At 43.9% G+C, this 25,535-nt stretch overlaps 1 protein-coding gene across 1 annotated transcript in view; it reads right to left on the bottom strand.

Moving 5' to 3' along the window:
* Positions 1–1,388: 1,388 nt before the first annotated feature.
* LMLN (leishmanolysin like peptidase) overlaps positions 1,389–25,535 on the bottom strand; it is an 87,872-nt gene continuing 63,725 nt past the window's right edge. The window contains exons 13-17 of the mRNA XM_002716542.5: positions 22,603–22,735; positions 20,012–20,171; positions 17,926–18,056; positions 12,381–12,591; positions 1,389–5,074 (exon numbers count right to left, since the gene is read on the bottom strand). Of these exons, the coding sequence (XP_002716588.3) occupies positions 4,974–5,074; positions 12,381–12,591; positions 17,926–18,056; positions 20,012–20,171; positions 22,603–22,735 (736 nt within the window). The 3' untranslated portion in view covers positions 1,389–4,973. The remainder of the gene's footprint in view (positions 5,075–12,380; positions 12,592–17,925; positions 18,057–20,011; positions 20,172–22,602; positions 22,736–25,535) is intronic.

Raw genomic sequence — 25,535 nt, forward strand, 5'->3', positions numbered from 1 at the left:
AAAAATAAAAAAATAAAAAAGAAGTGGAGCAATGGGGTCTTGAACTGGTGCCCATATGGGATGATGGCACTGCAGACCGTGGCTTAACCCACTGTGCCACAGCGCCGGCCCCTAAAATAATCTTTTTTTTTTTTTTTTTGACAGGCAGAGTTAGTGTGTGTGTGTGTGTGTGTGAGAGAGAGAGAGACAGAGACAGAGCGAAAGGTCTTTCCATTGGTTCAGCCCCCAAATGGCCGCTACAGCCAGCGCGCTGCACCAATCTGAAGCCAGGAGCCAAGTGCTTCTCCTGGTCTCCCATGCGGGTACAGGGCCCAAGGACTTGGGCCATCCTCCACTGCACTCCCAGGCCACAGCAGAGTGCTGGACTGGAAGAGCAGCAACCGGGACAGAACTGGCGCCCCAACTGGGACTAGAACCTGGGGTACCAGTGCCACAGGCGGAGGATTAGCCAAGTGAGCCGCGGTGCCGGCCCTAAAATAATCTTTTGATATCATTTTCTACAACCCTTTTGAAGTCCTCTCACATTTTATAATCTGTAATTTATGCCATAACATTAGAGACATCTGAATCCATACTAGCTTCCTGCCAGATTTGTATTGAGAGAAACAAGTGGGTGGTCAGCATTCCAAGGGGGTGGTAAGAATGGCAGCCCTGGGCACGAGCAGAGATGGCCACAAAATCCTAACTCCTAAAGGAGTCTTCTTTGAGAAATCTATACAGCATTTGGGGGTCACAGCCTATCACATCCACGCTCACGACTGGACTGACAGAAAATACACCATCAAAGGGACCACACAATTCCTGAACCAATGTTTCCAACTAGGGATGGTTCACAAAGACACTGCCGAACTCCTTAACAATTCTCATCATACAATCGGGGACCAGAATGCAAGAATGTAGGGAAATGGGCTTTCCCCAGTCCAGGAAAGCGGAGGCTAATCCTACTCCTCCCTCCCTGCCCCCGAGCGAGTGTGGGTCCAGGACCTCTCGAGTGCTCACATCTGTGAGCATTTCCTAAACGGGGGCATCTGACACACAGGTTAGGGCCCTCCTGAGAGTGACACTGGTCCACCTGAAAGGCCAGTGCAGCAGCACAAGGCATCGCGCAGACGCTGGCCCCAGCAGCACCGCTGGCAGGGCCTCGGGAGCAGCTGGGACTTGAACCGGTGCCGTATGGGATGCTGGCACCACAGGAGAGGCTTTACAGATATGCCACAGTGCCGGCCCCCAACTCCATTTTTGAAGTAGGACAATTTTATTCATATCACATTTAAGTAAAAACTATTTTATAATAAACATCTGATCTTCTCCAAATACAGCGCACACCTGCGTGTGTGTTCCTCATGTTTATAAAAAGTTGACGGCATTAAGTAAAGACAACATGCAAATAAGTTTTCTCTTTTATTAAAACTGTGTTTTTCTAAGGAATATATTACACTTGAAGTTCAATATCATAAATAAAGATTAATTCTTAAATCTTCTACTTTACTTATTAAAAATGTAAACATAAAAGAAAACAATTCACCACTCCTTCCCCAACCCTGACACAAAGTACAAAACAAAAACAAAAACAATCTTCCTTTCAAGCCAGTTTTTTTTTAGAACGACAGCAGACTTTTAAAAACACGTTAGTCCTCCTGGGCTGCAGGTCAAGGCAGGAATGGCTGTGCCCACTGTGATACGGTGACCAAACCCCTCCCCACCTGCTGGGACCTCTGAACGGCCCTCAGAGACGGGCTCTCTGTCCATGCAGGGCCCCAGGACATGGACGCTGGCAGGCACAGTGCACAAGACACTGCAGCGGACACAACACGCATGCCGGCACACTCCGGGAGGCGGCTCAGAGCCAGCAGTGAGGGGCAGGCCGGCACGAGGACTCGCCACAGGATGCCGAGCGGGAAGGATTCTGAGAGGCCAGCCTGTCATTTCACAGAGGGCCTTGATCGCCAGGTCTTCCATCACTGAGGGGAGGACTGCTAACATTTCTCGGAATGCTCTGGTGTCCTTATGTATGTATCTTCCTAAAACTATTTATATCTCATAAAATTGGGTTCAACTTCAAATATCAATAAATTCTAAGCCAATCTAAGCTGAAGACTAATTTTAGGCATAATTTATAACATTGCTAGAATGTCTATTTGATCTTAACAAAAACAAGTGTCCTACAGGGAAATGTCAAGGGTACTGATTTGAGGTTATTTCTTAAACACAGGATGTTTCCAGGAGATTAGCAGTGGGATCTCCATTAAGATGACCCAACTGCTAGCCAGTTTCGTTAAAGCTGTCAGCACAAGGCTACTGACATGGCTTTTACTTCCTTCTCTAAGTTCTGTTCTTGAAAACCTGAGAAAACCTCATTTGATATTTTTGACAATTGGGACCTTGAAAGGATCAAAATGAACCTAACTCTGAACGGAAAACTGAGGTAGTCAGTTTTCATATGCACTTGACCCTTGCTAAGTCACGACGGGACTCCAGCCTCTGGTCCCAAGGCAGCGGCGCCTGTTGTCCGTCCCTGCCCCGTCTCTGCTGCAGCCTGCTCACTCTCGCTTACACAGGGAACTGCATTTGTCTTTGCAAACATGAAGAGGCCTAACCTGTCACGGGATACCAACGTTTCAGTCGTTGAAAATTCTGCAGTTTGCAGCTGTCCTATCATTCCGCCCTGTGATCTCAGATTTTAAAAGTCTTTGCTCCACTGTCATATTTCATGTGATTACAAACGTGCCTCTTAAAATCCAGTGTCCTTCTCAGTCGTCCTGAGCACACCATGCAGAGTCAGCGCGAGCTCGCTGTGGGTAGGTGGGGGGTCCCTCAGGAACTCAGGGTTTCCTGACATCACACTTCATCAAGTTTCACGTTTGTGCAGACAAAATACTGGGCTACCAGGTTCCAAGCTTAATAAATACATATACAAAAAAGGTCATCTAGAATATTTTCTCCAGAAAGTCATTAGTGCAAATATATCAATAAAAATAAAGCAAAAATATATTTCAAGTATAAAAAGCACCATGCTCAGAAACAATATTATCTAAATGGCATTACTGCACAACAGTCAAAATATAGTTGAACCTATCGCTGTGAATCTCAAATATATTATTAATCCATTGTATTTTTGGTGAAACTCTTTGTATAACTTTGTAGGATGGTTCACAACCATAGTAAGTACGTAAGTCTAGATGGTTATAAGTTCCTTTAAGAATACACCCTCACTTGTCTCTGACCTTGCACAATTTCAAGGATGCGCGACATAAGCAGAACTGAGCACTACCAGCCTGCAGACCGCTCCGATCAGCTTCTCTTGAGCTAAAGCTGTGTCTGAGACGCCCGGCCTTGCATGATGGGATCCCTGCCATTTACAGCTGCGTGCAAGTACGTGTGTTAAATTTCCGCATTTTTTAAAGTGACTTTCCTTTATGTTGGGCTGCTGTTTGGCTCCAGTGCCAAAGGGTCTGGCGGAATTACTCCTACGTGATTGTGCTGCTTTGTTCAGTTACCACCATTCTTAAGTGCAGCATTCAGTCACTACATGCAGAATGGAAGAAAAGGATGTGGCGAGGTCGGGAGCGGGAAGCTTGTCTAGGGACTGTTTTTTGACTGCCACAGGACTTCATTAGCTTAACAGAGAAAACTTGGGCTTCACTATCATTAAAAGAGTTCAAAGGGTAGGTGTTTGGCCTGGCAGTTAGGGCACTGGTTGGGATGCCTGCATCATGGGATGATAGCTTCATCTGTCTTTCCGTCTCTCAAAGTTTAAAAAAGAACTTCAAACTGGCCTTACTAGATAGAGCTGGTAAGCTCTGACAACAGAGTAGACCTGATTCAGAGAACCCGTGTGGCAGCGAGGAGTGTCAAACACAGGAGGTAAAGGACATTTAAAGCAAAGACGACTTTCCAACTTCTGTGGGCCTGCGATGCTTGCATGCTGTGTGAAGTGGGCCCTAAGGAGAAGCCTACCCCAAAACTGTATCTGCTAATAGTTACCTCAGACCATGCTGTTTTGACTTATATCTATCTTCTTTTACATAAAATAACTTTGAGATATTAAAAATTCTTTCATAACACTTTCTTAGCTCACTTGAAACTAACCGCATACCTGTCTATACCAGAATTTTCTCTGTATCATCATTGGTCAAACAAGAATAGTTCTGTTTTTGTGGGATTACAGCTGTCCTAACTATTATATAAAACACATACAGTTCTGTTTTCTCCTGTTTGCATGTCTTTAACATTTATACTCGCTCTGCTTCCATTGTTTTTCAAGTCATGAGGAAACGCATGGAGAATCAACGGAAGCTGAGCGTTGCAGGTCGCCGAGCACAGGGCCAACAGCAGCACTGACAGGAGTTCAGCAGCGGACCTGCCGCTCCGCAAGAAAGGCAAGCACGGTAAATCATGAGATTTAGCAAACCATCACTTACAACGCTTCAAACACTGTAAAAGGCCAATGACTTACGTGTACCGTGTACAGCCATTACATTTAAACTTGGTGTATACAGTGACGTGGAAATCCCAATCCAATTCATTTCCATAAATCGAAGGGCAATGTATACTTTGGAGGACGGGATCCCTAACTTAGAGTCTCACACAAATCAGCTGCTGTTTCAGCTGCTGCAGTGTTGGTGAGGGACTTTCCCATTGTTCTATTTAAATGGAAACGCTGAGGTATGTGATCACTCTGAAAATCCCACCAACATCCCACTTTCCAAGGAGAATTTCAGGAAGATGAAGTATCCTGAAAAATCCAGACCTGGTGGCTCGGAACCTTCTCCTTCCCTGAGCTCCAGGGCGCCGGGCTGCTGCAGAGAAGTGGCTGCCATGGAGCTCTGCCTCCAGCTCCCACGGGGTCAACACCTCCAAGTCGAGGTCAGCAACGCCACTTCTGCCTCTGCAGGCTGGCACGTCGCAGATCTTGTGCTTTGTTCCACAGGAACAGGACATAGAGAACCACCTTGAGAGTTCACTCTCCGCTCCTAGTGCCACACACAGAGCAGAAATCCAGCTAGCAGAGGAAACAGATTGCCGAGCAGAAGCCAGAGGGTGACCACCAGGCTGGAGGAACGCGAACAGAGATCTAGAAGTGAAGACAAAAAACTAACTTTCCATAGACATTCTTTTTAATAAATCATACCAACTAAGTGTTGGCAAATGACTACAGATGATTATTAAAAAGTAAACAAGAGTAGCGAATCAAATGTCACTTACTGAAATGCAAACATGCAAAACTCTATAGAGCAGGAACAAAACGTATATGGAGGAAGAAAAAGTGTATCTATTGTGTCAAGGTTAAGAGACGTGTCTCGGGATAGTCTCCTGCAAAGCTATAGATGATACACAGGAAAATAAAAGAATATCTTGGGGGGACCAGTGCTGTGGCGTAGCAGGTCAAGCCACCACCTGCAGTGCCAGCATCCCATAATGGGCACTACTCCACTTCTGATCTAGCTCTTTGCTATGGCCTGGGAACGCAGTAGAGGATGGGCTAAGTCTTTGGTTCCCTGCACCCATGTGGAAGACCCAGAAGAAGCTCCTGGCTCCTGGCTCCAGATCGGCTCAGCTCTGGCTGTTGTAGACATCTAGGGAGTGAACCAGCAGATGGAAGACCTCTCTCTCACTGCCTCTGCCTCTCTGTAACTCAGCCTTTCAAATAAATAAATATTTTTTTAAAATGATATCTTGGTTATTTTATGATGGGATGAAGCACTCTCGTTCTTCCTTGTCCCTATTAAGTAGTATGACCATATAATTCACTACCCCAAAATAATACATTTTGAGACTACAAGAGAGCACTATTAATAGTTACACCAGGATAACAGGCTCTCCCAAACAAATCAGACATATGGCCCCTTCTTTGTAAATATCTACCCATCCACTGCTATCACCCTGGGCCTCATCTGGAAATGCAGAAGATCCTATAGTCTTTGGGCATTAGGGTTGTATTTAAATTTAGCCATGAGTCACATTTCCTAAAACAATTCTCACAATGCTACAGCTACAAAATGGATGAAATGGTAATGTCAAGGCACTGGAGCCTAGCCTTTGAGCACCACAGGCAGTATGGAACAATATTTTAAAAATTATATCACCGTGCAGTACAGGTAATTCCCGAGGAATCTATTCTTCCCCAGCGCAGTCCACTTGTCTTTGTTACAAATGTAACTATATTTGAATACAAACCCTACAAGTGGCCCACCTATCAGACAGTCTTACTTCTCAGTGTGTTGTTTCTGCACCAACAACATCAGCATTACAAGGGGACCTGTTAGAAATGTACACTCTCAGGCCTGTACGAGATCTCTATCAGAAATGCTGCAAGTGCGGCCCAGTAATCTGCATTTAAACATGATTCCAGTGCATGCTACTGTTTGAGAACCTCTGATGGAGAGCTGGCACAACGTCCCATATGGTAGCCACTAGCTATTTATTCTTCTTAAATTAAGAAAAAAGTTAAAATTTAGTTCCTCAGTCACAATGCATGTATTTCACAGGCTCAACAACCACACACATGGCTAACAATGATTGTACTAGTGAAGGCAGAATACAGAACATTTCTCACTGCAGAAAGTTCTTCTGGACAAGTTGTGGCCTGGAGCACCACGGGTGGTGGGCCTGGCAGAGTAAAGAATGTGTGTGGGAGTCACCAACGATGCAGGCACACCCTTCCTGTCCTGATTCCCAGTCTGGCACAGAGGAAACAGGCAGGAGACCTAGCTGCTGTTTATCCACTATTCCCACTGGGACTTAGTGAGCTACTGAGACATGAACGGCAGCTCTGGAACACATTTTGTCCTTCAAAAACACTGTACTTTCTGTGACACTGCTCTGGAAAAAGAAAAGATTCAAAGCGAGTGCTTCAAAATGAACTGGACACGGTGACACCTGGGTCAAGGTCTGAACAAATCATTTCCTAGTTGTGTTTGTGGCTGTATTACTTCATTTCTTTACAACTTCTCTCATGTGTAAACTGATAACTCCTGCCTCAACAGGAAATAACAGTGAAATAAGCCAGGCACAAAAGGACAAACACATCATGATCTCACTTCTCATGGGCAAAATCCAAAAAACTTGAACTCTTGCTGTGGGTGTTTGGGGTGGCAGCTGAGATGCTACCTGGGACACCTGCATTCCTTATCAGAATGCCTGGTTCCCGGGCTGGCTCTGACCCAGCTTCCGCTAGAGTACACACTGGGAGGCAGCAGGTGATGGCTCAAGTACTTGGATACCTGTCACCCACTGGCAGACTCAGATTGAATTCTGGGCTCCTGGCTTTGGTGTGGCCCAGCCCTGGCTGTGTGGGCATTTGGGGAATGAACCAGCAGATGGACCATCTCTGTTTTTCTGTTATCTTGCAAATAAAGTGGGGGGAGGGGAGCCCGATGAACTCTTGTAAGTAGAGTAGAAAGCTGGTTACCAGAGGTTGGGGTAGGGGCAGGGGGGAAACAGGGAGTTGTTGACTAAAGGGTGTAAAGTTTTAGATAAAAAGATAACTACTCTGAGATGCATTGCACAGCCAGGGTGACTGCTGTCAACAATAATGAATATTTTATGTGAAAATTTCACTGTAAGTTGGGATAGGTTAGTGAAGTGGTGGATTTTTTTTTTTAGTTCTTTTTTAAAATATTTATTTATTTGTTTGAGAGGCAGAGCTACAGACAGAAAGAGGGAGAGACAGGGAGAAAGGCCTTCCATCTGCTGGTACACTCCCCAAATGGCTGCAATGGCCAGAGCTGGGCTGATCCGAGGCTAGGTGCCAGGAGATTCTTCTGGGTCTCCCATGTGAGTTCAGGGGCCCAATTACCTGGGCCATCTTCTACTACCTTCCCAGGCCATAGCAGAGAGCTGGATTGGAAGAAGAGCAGCTGCGACACAAACTGGAGCCCATATGGGATGCCGGCACAGCAGGCAGAGGCTCAACCTACTATGCCAGAGCACCCGCCCTAGTGATGGGTTTGTTAATAGCTTGCTTAATCATTCCACATTGCACATATATATATATATATATATGTCAAAACATCAGGGGAAGGCATTTGGCTTAGTGGTTAAGTGGCCACTTGGGATATCCACATGCCATTTCAGGGTTTGAGTCTCGGGTCAGCTTCTGACTCCAGCTGAGGTGGCTGGGTCACTGGCACCCATGTGGGAGACCCAGATGGAGTTCCTGGCTTCCAGCTTCAGCTTTGGTCTGGCCCAGCCTGGCTATTGCAGGTATTTGGGGAATTAACTAGCAAATAGGAGATTGCTGTCTGCCTTTCAAACAAATAACATTAAAAAAAAAAGATGATGAAACAATTTATCTAAAAGAAATAGCATATATGGGGCTGGCGCTGTGGCTCACTTGGTTAATCCTCCACCTGTGGCGCCGGCATCCCATATGGGCGCTGGGTTCTAGTCCCAGCTGCCCCTCTTCCAGGCCAGCTCTCTGCTGTGGCCCAGGAGTGCAGTGGAGGATGGCCCAAGTGCTTGGGCCCTGCACCCCATGGGAGACCAGGAAGAAGCACCTGGCTCCTGGCTTCGGATCAGTGCAGCACCGGCCTTGGCGGCCATTTGGGGAGTGAACCAATGGAAGGAAGACCTTTCTCTCTGTCTCTCTCTCTCACTGTCTATAACTTTGCTGGCCAAATTAAAAAAAAGAAAAGAAAAGAAAAAGAAATCACATATATAAAGTTTGCTGAAGCCCCTGGCACATAGGGACATACATTTACCTGTTGAGTAAAACCTCTGTGCGCGATCTATTCACGCATACTAACAAATACGGGAGATGAGGGTATTTTAGCATTTCAACAGGTGTGCTTATTAAAGTTAAAAAAAAAAAACAGCACTGAAGGGGTATCTCTTCTTGTAACATTCTGCACATTTTTCAAAGTTGTGTTAGGGATCTGGAGGTTAAGATGCTCTCTTCAGCAGGCTTCCTCATGTAACTGAAACATCACAGCATCCTGTAACGCACATCCTGTTCCTCGGGTAACTACATGCACATCATAGCACCAGTCTCAGAAGGGTGAAGCTACAGTGGGAGCAGGGTAAGAAGTAGGATATAGACGCAAGAGGAGACGGAGTTGTTTGCAATCTCCACTGCCCAGCTTCCTTTCAACAGAGTCACATGACTGTCACACTCCAGGGGCAGGGTCTGCCTCAACTCACAGCCCTTCTGCCTGGCCAGGCTTTCTACTCAATCATAGACATTCTTCTCCTGTACTCCTAAGATCTTAGTCCTGGACCGGCTAGAGGTAATCTTCCTTTATCTCAACCCTAACTGCTCATGGTTTGAATCTATGCCTATCTCTTTAATTTTACCAATTTTTTTATTTACTTGAGAAGTAAGGAAACAAAGGGAGGGAGGGGGAGGGAGAAGGGAGAGAGAGAGGAAGGGAGGGCGAGGAAGACAGAGTGGGAAAGAGAGAGTGTGAACATTCCCTTCCACTGGTTCACTCCCCAAAATTCATCCAACAGCCCTGGTTGGGAGCCAAAATAAGAAACTGGGAAGTCAATCCAGGTATCCCACATGGATGGCAGAAACCTAATAACTTGAGCCATCACCACTTCCTCCTAGGATCTGCATTAGAGGGAAGCTGGAGTCAGCAGCAGGAGCCTGGAATTGAACCCAGGCCCTCTAGTGTGGGACACAGGTGTCCTGGCATCTACGTCAAAAGCCCGCTTTCCACACTCATCTCCTTGACCACTGAGATGGTGGTGGTTTCTTACAGGTAAGTCTGGATTAGGTATGAGGATGGGAACTCCATTAGAGTCATCTATTTATGGACCATCAGCTCTTAACAACAAAATTAAGTCATCTCACCAGCTCCACATGAAAAGCAAAAGTTAACTGAGCATATTTAATACTACAAACCACATCAAAAGACCTAAGATTTTCTCTTTTTTCAAATGACTCGTTGTATCATACTATCTTAACTGCAGAAAAAAGCCAGCTCACTGGAGTACCAAGCAGAAGAGAGCTAACCCAGCTGGCCCGAGACTGCTCTCCTTATAAAGTTCTGCTTGCTGAGCTGCTGTCTGGGAAGCGGTTTCCTCTGCACTGCAGCCCATGGACCTTCTGCCTTTGCTGATTTTGTTTTGCATCCTTTCGCTTTCGTGAATGTAAGCCACAAGCAGCAGGAACTGTGAGCTCTTCTGTGAACTGTGGAGCCCCAACACAAGTACAAATCTCCCCAAACTCACTCTTGTCTGCAGCCCCCGGCGTTTGGGAAAGAAAAGAAGTTAATCTTAGAGGTGTGAACTGACTTGTAGATGTTACCCTCTATTTTCAACCAGACCACCAGGACAGGTAAAGGACAAATACTTCCAGCTGAGAAAATAAAACACTGCACAAGACTTTTATTGTTTATATTCCAAAATGCCAGGCCACCACAGAATCTAGGTCACTTAAATCAAAGCTTTAGTTGAGAATTCATGAATTCTGCTTTTTTTTAACTCTTAGCAGTGGGTCATCAGCCTCAGCGTGAGCACCTGCAGTAATGGAGAAGGCACTCTTCTCAACGCTGTCCAGTCCATCCCACTCTGTCTTCCCATAGCTTATTTTTGGTCCCAATTCTATTCTTGGGAGTCTCACAGAATGAGGAAGAAGGCTGAACATTCCTAATCAAAAAATGTGAAATCTGGGGGCTAGCACTGTGGTGTAGCAGGTTAAGTTGCCATGTGCAGCACCAGCATCCCATAAGGGTTCCAGTTCTAGTCCCGGCTGCTCCACTTCCAATCTAGCTCCCTACTAATGTGCCTAGGAAAGCACAAAAGATGGCCCAAATGCTTGGGCCCCTGCAACTATATGGGAGATCCAGAGGAAGCTCCTGGCTCCTGGCTTTGGATTGGCTCAGCTCCAGCCATTGCAGACATTTGAGGAGTAAACAAGCTGATAGAAGATCGATCGATCTCTCTCTCTCTATCTAACTCTGCCATTCAAATAAATAAAAATAAATCTTTTTAAAAAAAAAGCCTTCAGGAAATATGTTTAGGGCATGTATGAAACATAAGTGAATTTAATGCTTAGATCTGGATTCGATCCAAATAAGATATCTCATTATGTAAATGCAAATATTCCAAATCTAAAAAAAATTCACAATCTGAAACACTTCTGGTCCCAGGCATTTTGGATTAGGGATACTCAAACTGGATCATTCCTCAACGAATGCCACCTTTGCCAGCCTGTGTCCTTCCATCTCGTCTTAGTGTGTGTATATGTGTCTCTTTGTGTCTTCCTCTTCTTTGTGTGGGTGTCATTCTGCCCTGCCCTCCCTTTTAAGGTTTATTTTATTTACCTGAAAGGTCAAGCCAGAGAGAGAGCACTGGATAGAAGAGAAAGTGATCTTCCATCCACTGGTTCACTCCTCAACTGGCTGCAATGGCTGGGGCTGGGCCAGGCCGAAATTAGGAGCCTGGAACTCTATCCAGGTCTCCTACATAGGTGATAGGAGTCCAAGCACTTGGGCCATCTTCTACTGCTTTCCCAGGCACATTAGCAAGGAGCTGGATGGGAAGCAGAGCATATGGGAACTGGAACTGTTGCTCTGTTATGGGATGTTATGGGATGTTATTAAATCTATTGTTTAATCCAGTGCACCACAGTGATGGCCCCTGTCATTCTCTTTGAGTACCTTCTCTGATGTTTTCCCCTCACTTTTGCTTCATCTAGTTATGATATAACCAAAATAATTTTAATTTTCTTTTGTATTTAATGAGTAGAATTTTGTTTACCCTTAATTTAAAAATGAATGGATGGAGGCCAGTAATGTGGCATAACAGGTTAAGCTGCTGGCCTGCTGGCCTCCCATATAAGCACTGGCTTGAGCCCCAGCTGCTCTACTTTGACCCAGCTCCCCGCTAATGGCCTGGGAAAGCATAGTAAAGTGGCTCAAGTGCTTGGGCCCCTGCACCATGTGGGAGACCTGGAAAAAGCTCCTGGCTCCTGGCTTCGGCCTGGCCCAGCCCTGGCCATTTGGGGAGTAAACCAGCAGATGGAAGACCTTTCTCTCTATCCCTCCCTTTCTCTCTCTGTAACTGCTTTTCAAATAAATAAAATAGATCTTCAAAAAAACAAAAATCAATGGATGACACATTCACCTTTTGTGACTCTCAGTGAATAATTTTGTGCAAGTCACTGGTTCTTTACACAGCAAGATTCCTCACCCTTGCTCATACTGAATAGAAATGTCACATTTACTACTGTAGATTTCTTACAGTGGTGGGAAGGAGGTTTTCCCTACTGTAGATTTCTAACAGTGGTGGGAAGGAGGGTTTTCCCACAGACCTGCAAGCAGCAGAGAAGTTCACCTTGTGTCTCTTAAAGGGAACTTCCAAGGTCTTGTAAGAAGAGCTTCCCTCTTTAGGTTTCTCCCTTTACACCAACCATAGAGAGCGAGAGCACTCACCCAGTGGGAGAGCCCGGGTCAGGTTAGCAGCTGGAGGATCTGTTTCCGGAGGACAGAGCTCACAGAAGTCCCAACAGGATGGGCACAGCAGGTTTCCATTGTGAATCCAGCCATTCATCTGAATACTGACAGGGAGCACCTGTCTGGCACGACTACACAAATATGAAGTATCTTGGACCCAAACCTTCAGACCTTGCGGAGAACAAGAAACCTTCAAATGTGGGGGGAGAGGGGAGGAGAAGTCCAGGTCAGTATCAGGAATATGAGACTTTGAGATTTATACTTCAACTGAAGGAATATACTAGAGGACTTTAAAAAGTTTGTGGAAATATTGAATTAAGAGATAAGTCTATTTTGGTGCAAAATGTTTGAAATACATACATAGTTTTTTCATAAAACATACTTTCCATGAACTTTCTGAAGATTCTGCATATGTTAAAATTTACTAAATATATTGGCTATAAAACAGAATTTGGGATACCAGCATTATCTTAATGTTTTGTAAAGAGGGTTAAGTTATTTAGCTTCTAAAAGAATTTCACTCTGTGGTAGTAGTCCTTAAACTTTGAGGCCAGCACCTGTTTTAGAATCTAATGGAAACTATGGACTCTTTTCCTGAAAAATATAAGAAACAGCTTTAAATACAATTTGAATTCATAGACCATGAAGCCAAATTAGGAATAACATTTTTGTAGCTTCCAGTATCCTTATAAACTTCAACTTAAGTCTCTGTTGAACAACCATCAACCATGCACTTTCTCCATAAGTCATTAAATGTTGTTAAGTCAAATTTTGATTAGGGGGCGACATTGTGGTGCAGTGAGTTAAGTTACCTCTTGCAACGCCCCCATATCTAAGGGCCAGCTGGAGTCCTGGAGGCTCCATTTCTGAACCAGCTCCCTGCTAGCATGCTTGGGAAAACAGCAGATGATGATCCAAGTACTTGGGATCTTACTGCTCATGTGTGAGACCCAGATGGGATTCTGGGCTCCTGGCTTTGGCCTGGCCTGGCTTCACCCTGGCTGTTTTAGCCATTTGGAAAGTGAATCAGTGCCAAAAAAAAAATCTATTTTTTTCCTCTAACTTTCAAATAAATAAATAAGTAAATCTTTAAAAAATTACTGTGTTGGGCTGGCACTGTGGCATAGAGGGTAAAGCTGCTATCCGCAGAGAAAGCATCCCATACGGGCGCTGGTTCAAGCCCTGACTACTCTACTTTTGATCTAGCTCCTTGCTAATGTTCCTGGGAAAGCAGTGGAAGATGGAAGAAGTGGAAGATTTCTAATCTAAAGATGTGACTAATATTTGGATCATGGTAAGGCAGATGCTACAGATTGGGTTACAGGTTGCACAAGACTTAGAGATGAGAATTATATGAGAGTGTGGACAGGTTAAGAAGAAAACTCTTTTGAAGAAGACTTGTCATTGAGGAATTCTAGGAATTAAGGGCAGATGCACAAGTAGTAGCAGACTGAACAGACTCAAGACTGTGGCGCAGTGGGTTAACGGCCTGGCCTGGAGCGCCAGCATCCCATATGGGCACTGGTTTGAGACCTGGCTGCTCCACTTCTCGTCTAGCTCTCTGCTATGGCCTGGGAAAGCAGTAGAAGATGGCCCAAGTCCTTGGGGCCCTGCACCTTTGTAGGAGACCTGGAAGAAGCTCCTGGCTTCAGATCAGCACAGCTCCAGCCGTTGTGGCCAACTGGGGAGTGAACCAGCAGATGGAAGACCTCTCTCTCTCTCTCTGCCTCCCCTTCTCTCTCTGTGTAACTCTGACTTTCAAATACTAAATAAATAAATCTTTTTTTTTTTTTTTTTTTTTGACAGGCAGAGTGCACAGTGAGAGAGAGAGAGAGACAGAGAGAAAGGTCTTCCTTTTCCATTGGTTCACCCCCCAATGGCCACTGCGGCCGGCATGCTGTGGCTGGCGCACCGCGCTGATCCGAAGGCAGGAGCCAGGTGCTTCTCCTGGTCTCCCATGCAGGTGCAGGGCCCAAGCACTTGGGCCATCCTCCACTGCACTCCCGGGCCACAGCAGAGAACTGGACTAGAAGAGGGGCAACCGGGACAGAATCCAGCGCCCCGACCGGGACTAGAACCCGGGGTGCCAGCGCCGCAGGCGGAGGATTAGCCTGTTGAGCCACGGTGCTGGCCATAAGTAAATAAATCTTCAAAAAAAAAAAAAAAAAAAAAAAAAAAAAGACAGTGGAATCAAAATCCATGAGAGCGAAAGCCGAGAAGCAGTTGGATCAACACTGCAGAACAAAAGGAAGGCTCAAGAATTGCTGGTGCCAGAAACTAGAACATGAGAGTAGTTCAGCTAGAAAGACTGAAGTCCCTTTAAGAGACAGACCCCAGGCTTCCTTCCAACACCACGAGCAGTGGGGGCCACTGTTTCTTCCTAATCTACCACACAAGAGACTTATGTTTGGGAAAGAGAAAAACAGAGGATTTCTGCTTTGGGGGAAAGCAAGTACGGGTGAAGGCTGGGAGCCATTCTGAAAATAAGGACTCTAAGTAAAAGTTTACAAACCAAATATTTTTTATAAGGGTTTTATTTATTTATTTGAAAGGCAGAGAGAGAGAGAGACAGACAGACAGATCTTCTATCTGCAAGTTCACTCCCCCAAGTGGTTGCAAAGGCCATGGCTGAGCCAGGCAAAGCCAGAAGTTGGGTCTCCCATATGGGTGCAGGGGCCCAAAGACTTGTACAATCCTTTGCTGCTTTCCCTGGCACACTAGCAGGGAGTTGCATTGAAAGTGGAACAGCTGAGACATGAACCGGCATCCATAGGGGATTCCAGAGCTGCAGCTGGAGGCTTAACCCACTTACCACAGCCAGCCCCTACATACTAAATATCAAGGCTCTTTAACATTCAAAACCAACTTCGTTCCTAGAATTGACAGTTATGAATACAAACCCCAGGCAGGATATTTTAAATTTCCTCAGATAATCCTGATCAGTCTACAAGGAAAACCCCTGAAGGTCTAAATATCAAAGGTAAAGAAAGAGGTTTGCAGCAAAGACTACAGGAAACTGGCCCTATACACATGCTCAGAACTTCCAAATGCCTTCCAGTCAGTCTTGAATATGAATAGGCGGTTAAAGATCACCAAAACAGATCCAAGCCATTAAATTTTAGTGTTTTAGAGGGATGTATGAAAAGTTAAAAAAGCCATCAAGTTCTAGAAAGGAAAGAAAAAATATTACATATAATAAAAAATCAGAATGACATTGGCTAGAATACAAAGGGAAATGCCTTTAGAATTCTAATGGAAATGCTTTTCAGAAAGAAAGCTACACCCAGCAAACTACTGAAGGATGACAGAATATGCCACCTGCAGTATGCATTTTAGTACAAGAACTATTTAGAGATAAAGGCACTTTAAAACCAGTAGCTGGGGCCGGTGCTGTTGCGTAACATGTAAAGAAGCCGCCTGCAGTGCTAGCAGCCCATATGGGTGCTGGTTCAAGTCCTGGCTGCTCCACGTCTGATTTAGCTCCCTGGATGTGCCTGGGAAAGCGGTGGGAGATGGCCCAAATCACTGGGCCCCTGCACCCACGTGGGAGACTTGGAAGAAGCTTCTGGCTCCTGGCTTTGGATTGGCACAGCTCCAGCCATTGCAACCATTAGGGGAGTGAACCAGCAGATGGAAGACCTCTTTCTCTCTCTGCCTCTCTGTAACTCCACCTTTCAAATAAATAAACCTTTAAAACAAAACAAAACAAAACAATAGGGCTGGCACTGTGGCACAGCGGGTAAAGCCACCGCCTTCAGAGCCGGCATCCCATATCGCTGCCGGTTTGAGGCCCAGCTGCTCAACTTCTGATCCAGCTCTCTGCTATGGCCTGGGAAAGCAGTAGAAGATGGCTCAAGTCCTTGGGCCCCTGCACCCACATGGGAGACCCGGAAGAAGCTCCTGGCTTGGATTGGCGCAGCTTGGCTGTTGTGGCCAATTGGGGAGTGAACCATTGGATGGAAGACCTCTCTCTTTCTCTCTCTCTCTGCCTCTCTTCTCTCTGTGTAATTCTTTCAAATAAATAAATCTTTAAAAAAACAAAACAAAACAAAACAAGGGGCTGGCGCAGTGGCACAGTGTGTTAAAGCCCCAGCCTGCAGCACCAGCATCCCATATGGGCACTGGTTCGAGTCTCGGCTGCTCCTCTTCCCATCCAGCTCTCTGCTATGGCCTGGGAAAGCAGTAGAAGATAGCCCAAGTCCTTGGGCCCCTGCGCCCGTGTGGGAGACCTGGAAGAAGCTCCTGGCTCCTGGCTTTGGATCAGCTCGGCTCTGGCTGTTGTAGTCATTTGGGGAGTGAACCAGTGGAATGGAAGACCTCTCTCTCTACCTCTCTGTAACTGTGTTTCAAATAAATAAAATAATTCTTTAAAAAAAATACCAGTAGTTACAGGGCTGTGGCACAGTGGTTAAGATGCCACTCTGGGGTGTCTGCGTTGGAGAGCCTGGGTTTGAGCTCTGGCCCTGTTCCCAGTTCAGCTTCCTGCTAATGTGCACCCTGGAGGCAGCAGCTGATGGTTCAAATAGCTGGTCTCTGCTACTCATGTGGGAGACCTGGATTGAGTTCCTGGATCCTGACTTCAGCCTGGCCTAAGCCTCAGCCGTTGTGAGCATTTGGGGAACAACCAGCAGATGGGAAGTCTATCTCTCCAACAAATAAAGAAAGAAAAGAAGGGTAATAACATGAGAAACTGGCAGACACCAACAAGTTAAATGTCATCAGCGAAGGCACAAAGAGTACCAGAAGGAAACAAGCATTGTTTGCGTGGTCTTCCTGCCCAAACTACATACTCATGAGAAAACATCAGATGATCAAAACCCAGGGACGTCCTAGCAAAGGACTGGCCTGTAGTCTGTGTCGAGGTTGAGAAAGTCAAGGAACTCTATAAAGGAGACCAGAGATGTGACAAGCTCTTGCTAAAATGACATTATTGGGACAACTGGTAAAACTCAAATGGGGTCTTGCTATGGCCTGAATACTTGTGCCCCCTCAAAAACCAAATGCTGAAACCCAATCTTCAGTGCAACAGTGTTAGCAGGTTAGGCCTGAGGGTAGTTTGGGAGGTAATTAGGAATGGGATTAGTATTGCTTTGAAGACCCCAGAGAGCTGCCTTGTCCCCTTTCAGGTGCCATCCATGACCCAGGAAGGTGATGGTCACCAGAGAATGTGCTGGCATCTTGCTCTTGGCCTTTCAGCTTCCATAACTGTAAGAAATCAATTTCTGTTGTTTACAAGCCATCTAGTACATGGTACTTTGTTAGAACGGATTCCCAGAAGTGAAATTACTATAAAACTTACTGACATGTAGCAAATCAATGTTTTTTAAGCAAAAGAAGGAAGGCAATGTTTCTCAAAGAAAGGATAATATTTTCACAAAATACAAGCATCCAAACTAATACACAAATAAATAAGTTCAAATCTTGATTGGTTAACTATATAAAAATATATTTTAACACAGAAAAAACATTTGATGAGGTAGAACTATGTAATATTTGGCATGATTATTAATAAAGATAACTTTACCTGATAGCATCCACTCCCCCAGTCTGGGTAGCTCAGCTTCCTCTCACACTTTTCCATGACAAATGCTGACTTTTGAATTAGACAAACTGAATGAGGTCCATACTTTTCAGCACCATAATTTTTAAAAATTTCTGAAGCAAACCAGAAAAGTTCCCTCAATAAATGAATTTTTGATTTAAAGAACAAGAAATTGAAACATTTCATTTTATTGATTGAAAGTTGCTTTTCAAATCAAATATGTTTAACGGGACTATTAAATTTTAAAAATTAAGGTAAGTAGAACTCAGTCTCAAACTGAGTTCTCAATGAAGGGATGAGTGGGAGAAAATTATTATCAGAGAAACAAGGGAATAAAACTAGCCCACAGTATCAGAGCAACTGGTCCTAAGAATCAATAGATGACTGGACACCGAGACAGGAATCTGATTCAGTGGTGGCCTAATCAGACGTCACCTCCAAGTGACCCAAAACAGGATGGGGCCAAATGATTCATGTAATGACAGTTTTTTTGAGATATCCCAATTTTTGTAAAACTTCCTGGTGTCTTCAACTTGGGCCACCTCCTGGAAGTCCACAAATAACAGGCTGAGCTAGTCTCAGAAACCGCGCAAACCTGCAGAGGCATGGGGCATGGACTATGGACCTCTGAACACCTACTGACAAAAGGATCAAACTCTTAAACCCTAGCAATCATTTGTTCTTTTCACATTCTCTACAAGTTTTATTTTGTGAAAGTAGAGAGCTCAACCAGCCCATTTTGAAATATTGTAAATATTTTTTTTGTTTTGAAAAATCTTAACTGGATAACCTAAATCTGAAAATGTAAAACAGAATAAAACAGACTCTATTTCTTTTACTTACGAGTTTCAAAGTCTTCAAAAAATATTGTGACCAGCATCTAAAAGAGTTCAGCCAAATGCTGACCCACTCATTCATTTATGTATAGTCTATAAGGGCATTCGCACTCTAACAGCAAAGCTCAGTAGAGGCCACAGAGACTGAACTCACAAAGCCTGAGATATTCATGTCTTGTTCTTTATTAAAAAACAACATACGTTGACCATAGTTCTAAAGCAATAAAATGTGATATTATGTCTTTAGCAAGTCCCTAAGTGACAAATCTGTACATTTCTTTTACTTTAATATGGAACAGCTGAGCAAGTCTTTAGGCCATTTATTAAATAAAAGGGTGATGGGGAAAAATTACTGCACAAATCCAGTTAAATCTGCTAGGTTTGAAAGGTAAAATTTAATGTAAATCACTTACTTACAACCAAGTATGGAATAAGGCAAAAGAAAAGACTGGGTTAAAAATACTGATGGCCACAGAGAGAAAAACTAATTGCTGTTCTTCATTAACATATCAGATTTGAGAATATTTCTGATTACAAAGATAGTTAATCACAGAACACCCAACTGCCATACTCTTTCCTCCTTTGATGGCCTGTTCACTTATATGTATTAAAAGGAAATCAATAATATAGCAATGTGTCTAGTCATGGGACAATAGTTATTATTCTGATTTCTGAAAAACAACATGCTACTTCTAAATTATATAAAATGTGCATCCTCAAAAAGGAACAAAAAGTTATACGAGATGTTTTAATAAAAATCTTAAAAGCCATGCTATACTGAGTATCCTGCACTGACACGAATTAACTATTCCACTTAGTGTCTGTTTACTCACCTGTGAAATACAGTATTTTGTCTATGTATCTTACAAGGCTTTTAGAAGAATAAAATGAAATGATAAAAATGAAAAACACTCTTTTCAAGTGGAAAGGGCTATTCAGATGTAAGGTACAACCAAAGCTGAGGCGTGTGAAAGCATGTGTGTATGGACCTAACAGCGAACAATCTCTGGTATGTGTCAGAAGAGTCTGAAGCACTTAGCATATTAATTCATTTAATTTTTATAACAAATCTATGAGATAGCTACTATTATCCACATTGTACAAATGGGAAACAGAGGGAAATTAAGTCACTTTTTATAAATGGATAGCGGTGGAAACAGAGCGTAAATATTTCACATTGCTGACATATAATATTAATATGTATGTGATATGCATTTCACTAGACTACTAACCTGGTTGATTTTCCAAAATTCTACAGTCTGAGCTGCGCTGATATTCACCACTTAAATGCCAACTGAATTCCTGACTGAAAGGACAGTAGTCAGCAATTTCTACTGAACCACCGTAATAAGGCAGCTCTTCCGCAGGGATTCCACTGAGTTCATCGAAGTACTGCAAAGAAATGATTGGGAAGACAGGAGAGAAAGAAGCAGTCTTTAAAAACAAAGTCAATGTACAGCAATGCTCTAATTCCATGTAACACAAGACACTGATACACTTCATAAACAGCCCAACACAAAAAACGTAGTAAAAATCACATGAGGGGTATTTTAAGGTTGCTAAAGTATTAGAAGTCACCAAATTAGTCTGAATTATTTATTTGGATGGCAAGTTTAGTTAATGTTTTAAAAGGAAGAAATAGGGGTTGTGGTGCAGACGGTTATGCTGCTGCCTGCAATGCCAGCATCCCATCGAGTCCCACCTCCGATCCAGCTCCTCAACATGCCTGGGAAAAAGCAGAAGATGGCCTAACTGCTTGGGCTCTTGCACCCACATGGGAGACTAGAATAGAATTCCAGGCTCCTAACTTCAGCCTGACCCAGCCTTGGCCATTATTACCAACTGAGGAGTGAACCATTGGATGAAAAGCTCTCTCTCTGTCTTTCCCTCTATTTGTGTAACTCTGCCTTTCAAATAAACAAATAAATCTTTATTTATTTTTTATTTATTTTTTATTTTTATTTTTTGACAGGCAGAGTGGACAGTGAGAGAGAGAGACAGAGAGAAAGGTCTTCCTTTGCCGTTGGTTCACCCTCCAATGGCCGCCGCGGCCGGCGCGCTGCAGCCGGCGCACCGCGCTGATCCGATGGCAGGAGCCAGGAGCCAGGTGCTTCCTCCTGGTCTCCTATGGGGTACAGGGCCCAAGCACCTGGGCCATCCTCCACTGCACTCCCTGGCCACAGCAGAGAGCTGGCCTGGAAGAGGGGCAACCGGGACAGAATCCGGCGCCCCAACCGGGACTAGAACCCGGTGTGCCGGCGCCGCTAGGCGGAGGATTAGCCTAGTGAGCCGCGGCGCCGGCCTAACAAATAAATCTTTAAAAAACTCATTGTTTCTGAAAAAAAAAAAAAAAAAAAAAAAAAAAAAAAAAAAAAAAGATTAACTAGAAATTACACTGAACAAAACAATAGGGTTTAATAGCTGACAAAACAAAACTAATATATATGAGGTTAAGATATTTAAAATATACAAGTGTTTTTAGGAGATTTAATTGAAGAGTTCTTTTGACAAAATTGAGAAAACAAATGAGATATTTTGAATACCAAAGGAGCAAGGTATTAGATAAACTTTAAAGATTTCACATTTGCATAAACTTGCTGAGTTATATTACTATGTCTAGAAATACCATTGCCTCAGCAGGGTCATAAACGTATGTAGGGGTGCCGGCGTGGCATTGTGGGTAAAACCACCACCTACAACACCAGCATCCCAGATGAGTGCCAGCCGGTTCATGTCCCAGCTGCTCCACTTCGGATCCAGCTCCCTGTTAATGGCCTGGGAAAGCAACAGAAGATGGCCCAAGTGTTTGGGCCCCTGGACCCATGGGACAGACCCAGAAGAAGCTCTTAATTCCTGGCTTTGGCCTGGTCCAGACCACTGCAGCCATCTGGGAAATGAATCAGTAAATGGAAGATCTCTCTCTCTCTCTGTGTTTCTCCCTTGCTCTAACTCTTTCACGTAAAAGAATTAAGTATTTTTTAAAAATATTTATTTTATTTATTTGAAAGAGTTAGTAAGAGATGTAGAGACAGAGAGAAAGGTCTTCCAATGGCGATTCACTCCCTAAATGGGCACAATTGCTGGAGCTAGGCCAATCCGAAGCTAGGAGCCAGGAGCTTCTTCCAGGTCTCCCACGTGGATGCAGGGGCCCAAGGACTTGGGTCACCTTCTACTGCTTTCCCAGGCCATAGCAATGAGCTGGATCATAAGTGGAGCAGCCAGGACTTGAACAGGCCCAATGCTGCAGGCCAGGGCTTTAACCTACTGTGCCCCAGCACTGGCAAGAATAAATCTTTAAAACAAAACAAATATATGTAGGAAGCTCAAAATTTAGTGGCTACCATTTTAAGTTAGCTTCTGAGACATGTTTCTTACTAAAAATTCCTTTGTGAATGGCAAGTGAATATAAGGTATTTAGAAACAGCCATGGTAACAAGAAACCAGCAGATGGAAGATTCTCTGCCACTCTGCCTTTTGAATATATCTTAAAAAAAAAAAAAAAAAAGCTAAAGGTCAAATTAGATATTCATTCTGGACCCATGAGACTATTTCGTTAGCCTTTTAGATCTCATGCAGGGATCCCAGCAGGGAGTGGATCAGAAGTGGAACAGCCAGGACTCCAGCGCCTACATGGGATGCAGGCATTGCAAGTGGTGACTTTACCTGCGACACCACAGCGCCGGCCCTTCAGTTTTTTTCTAACATGAAAAACACATGGGACCTTATATAATGAAAAATTTTAGAGAATTAATTCTTCTAATTCAAAATAGAGACTACATTTTAGCAAGTAGATTCCTAAAATTATGCCCCAAACAAGTGTTACCTGGTACTCTTGTGGTAAAGGTTTAGGAAACTTTTGCAAATTACACACAGCAACTGCTCTCAGGTCCTGTCTGCAAGTTAACTGCAACGGATTACTTCTGAGTGTGTCACAGTAGGGGCTCAGCGTCTGTCTCCTGTGCACAAAGATAAGCATCATGGTATCAATGTCAAAAAAAGTTTAAGTCTATCATAGAGCTTGTCTCTTGGTTATAATCTAAACATTTTAATGGTTTATAACTAATTGCTGATTCAGGTTATGCGATTTTTCAGAGTAAAAGGAAATGATTAACATAGATATGGAAGGGTAATACTTGGTGCATTGTACCATTATTTCATGGTTATTAAGTAAAATCCTATTTATCTTATTCTCCATTTTTATCAGCAAAATTCAGTTCTGCAGACCTGCTTTGTATTTTTAATCCAACAAATAAAATTCCTTATCCTGGCCTAAAAATCCAATTTTCATAATTAACAAATAAGAGTCTCAGGAAGAGATGGAGATGGTGTCCTCTCTGTCCCATAGCTATAAAGAACAAAATGTTTCCAATGTCAAAATCTACTTAAGGAATCTTATTTGACAATTTGTTAAATTACAAAAAATTCACAAGACAACTTTGTTTTCCTCTGCAAAATGAGTACTGTGTGAACATTCTCAACTGTTTTGTCCTCTGTTTAATCTTGTAAATATAATTTGAAAAAAAAAAAGGAGTTATTGTAAATTCTTGAAAGATATCAGAATCTGTTGCACTGTCCTATAAAAATAACCTCCAACTTGTAACTCTGATCAGTCATCAAACTGATGTTATAATAAAAAATTTATATTAATGTCATGACAGTGGTTAACAGACAAAATCTCAGTATTCTAAACAACAGCACCCTATAAAGACTGCTCTGTAAAAGTATTACACGATCACTCATGTTTTCCTCTTTTCACACATTTGCTAAAGAGAAAAAGCCTATTTTGATTTCTTATTTTAAGGAAAACTGATATATATTTCATTCAAATTACCATAATACATCCATAAAAACAATTTTAGGGAATCACAGCTTTTGAAGACAAAGCACGTAAAATATCCACGCTAGGCTTCATTCAGTACACCTGAAGCAGTACAGTGTCATAGAAAAGCAGAGATGTTGAGGCCAGCGCCGCGGCTCACTAGGCTAACCCTCCGCCTGTGGCACCAGCACCCCGGGTTCTAGTCCCGGTTGGGGTGCCGGATTCTGTCCCGGTTGCTCCTCTTCCAGTCCAGCTCTCTGCTCTGGCCCGGGAGTGCAGTGGAGGATGGCCCAGGTCCTTGGGCCCTGCACCTGCATGGTAGACCAGGAGGAAGCACCTGGCTCCTGGCTTCAGATTGGCACAGCGCGCTGGCTGCAGTGGCCATTGGAAGGTGAACCAACTGAAGGAAGACCTTTCTGTCGCTCTCTCTCACTGTCTAACTCTGCCTGTCAAAAGAAAAAAGAAAAGAAAAAAAAAAAAAAAAGCAGAGATGTTGAAGGCACCTCACAGCTTCGGCTCAAACACCAGAACCAGCCACTCACGTGGTATTAACTTTCCTAATATCCAACAGCAAAGCACTCAGGGCCTAGCACTGGAACTGGAACATCCGCTGTACACATCATTTTTACAAAATCTTAAAATAAGGCAGTTTTTTTTTTTTTTTTTTTTTTTTTTTGATAGGCAGAGTTAGACAGTGAGAGAGAGAGAGACAGAGAGAAAGGTCTTCCTTTTCCGTTGGTTCACCCCCCAAATGGCCACTATGGCCGGAGTGCTGCGCCGATCCGAAGCCAGGAGCCAGGTGCTTCCCCCTGGTCTACCATGTGGGTGCAGGGCCCAAGCACTTGGGCCATCCTCTACTGCCCTCCTGGGCCACAGCAGATTGCTGGACTGGAAGAGGAGCAACCGGGACAGAATCTGGCACCCCAACCGGGACTAGAACCCGGGGTGCTGGTGCCACAGGCGGAGGATCAGCCTAGTGAGCCACGGCGCTGGCCCAAATAAGGCAGTTTTATAACTTCCCTATGATAAAGTTCTAATGAATATGACCAGTAATTTTCAAATTCTTTTTATTTAAAGATTTATTTTATTTATTTGAAAGTGTTAAAGAGAGAGGTAGAGACAGAGAGATCTTTCACCAGCTGGTTCACTCCCCAAATGGCCACAATGGCAGGAGCTGAGCCTATCTGAAGCCAGGAGCCAGGAGCTTCTTCAGGGTCTCCCACTTGGCTGCAGGGGCCAAGCACTTGGGCCATTACCTGATGCTTTCCCAGGTGCATTAGCAGGGAGTTGGATGAGAAGTCGAACAGCCAGGACTTGAACCTTTACCCATGCGGGTGCCCCAGGGAGAAGCTTGGCCTATAACGCGACAGTACCCACCCCCAGTCAGATTCTTTAAAAAATTAAATTCACTGGAAATGCAGAGTTAGAGCAAGAGGAAGAGACACAGAGATCTTGGATCTGCTGGTTCACTCCCCAGATAACCTCAACGGTCAGGGCGGGGCTGGGCCAGGCCGAAGCCAGGAGCCAGGAACTTCATCAGGATCACCCATGAGTCACATTCTTACTACCTGGAATCTCATTTCCTTTATTCTCTAACACAAAAAGAGTACATTATACTTACTTTGATTAAAAAAATGAGTTTTGGCTAAATGAACGAACAAAAAAAGAAAAATTAGTGATTGGGGCCAGTATTGTGGCTCCTGGCTCCAGCCCTAGCTGTTCTGAGCATTTGGGGAGTGAAGCAGAGGATGGGAGCTCTCTACCTTTCATTCCCTCTGCTTTCTCTCAAATGAATACATTTTTAAAAGTACCTTTTTTAAAATATTGAATTCACATGTGCACCTATGTTTATGTGAAGAAAACAGTAAGGATGACAGAGTATACAAAAGACGCATATTTATGAATTATAAACTAAACAGAAATGTCCATGGCTCTGG

Source organism: Oryctolagus cuniculus, chromosome 4, assembly GCF_964237555.1.
Source record: "Oryctolagus cuniculus chromosome 4, mOryCun1.1, whole genome shotgun sequence".
NCBI lineage: Eukaryota > Metazoa > Chordata > Mammalia > Lagomorpha > Leporidae > Oryctolagus > Oryctolagus cuniculus.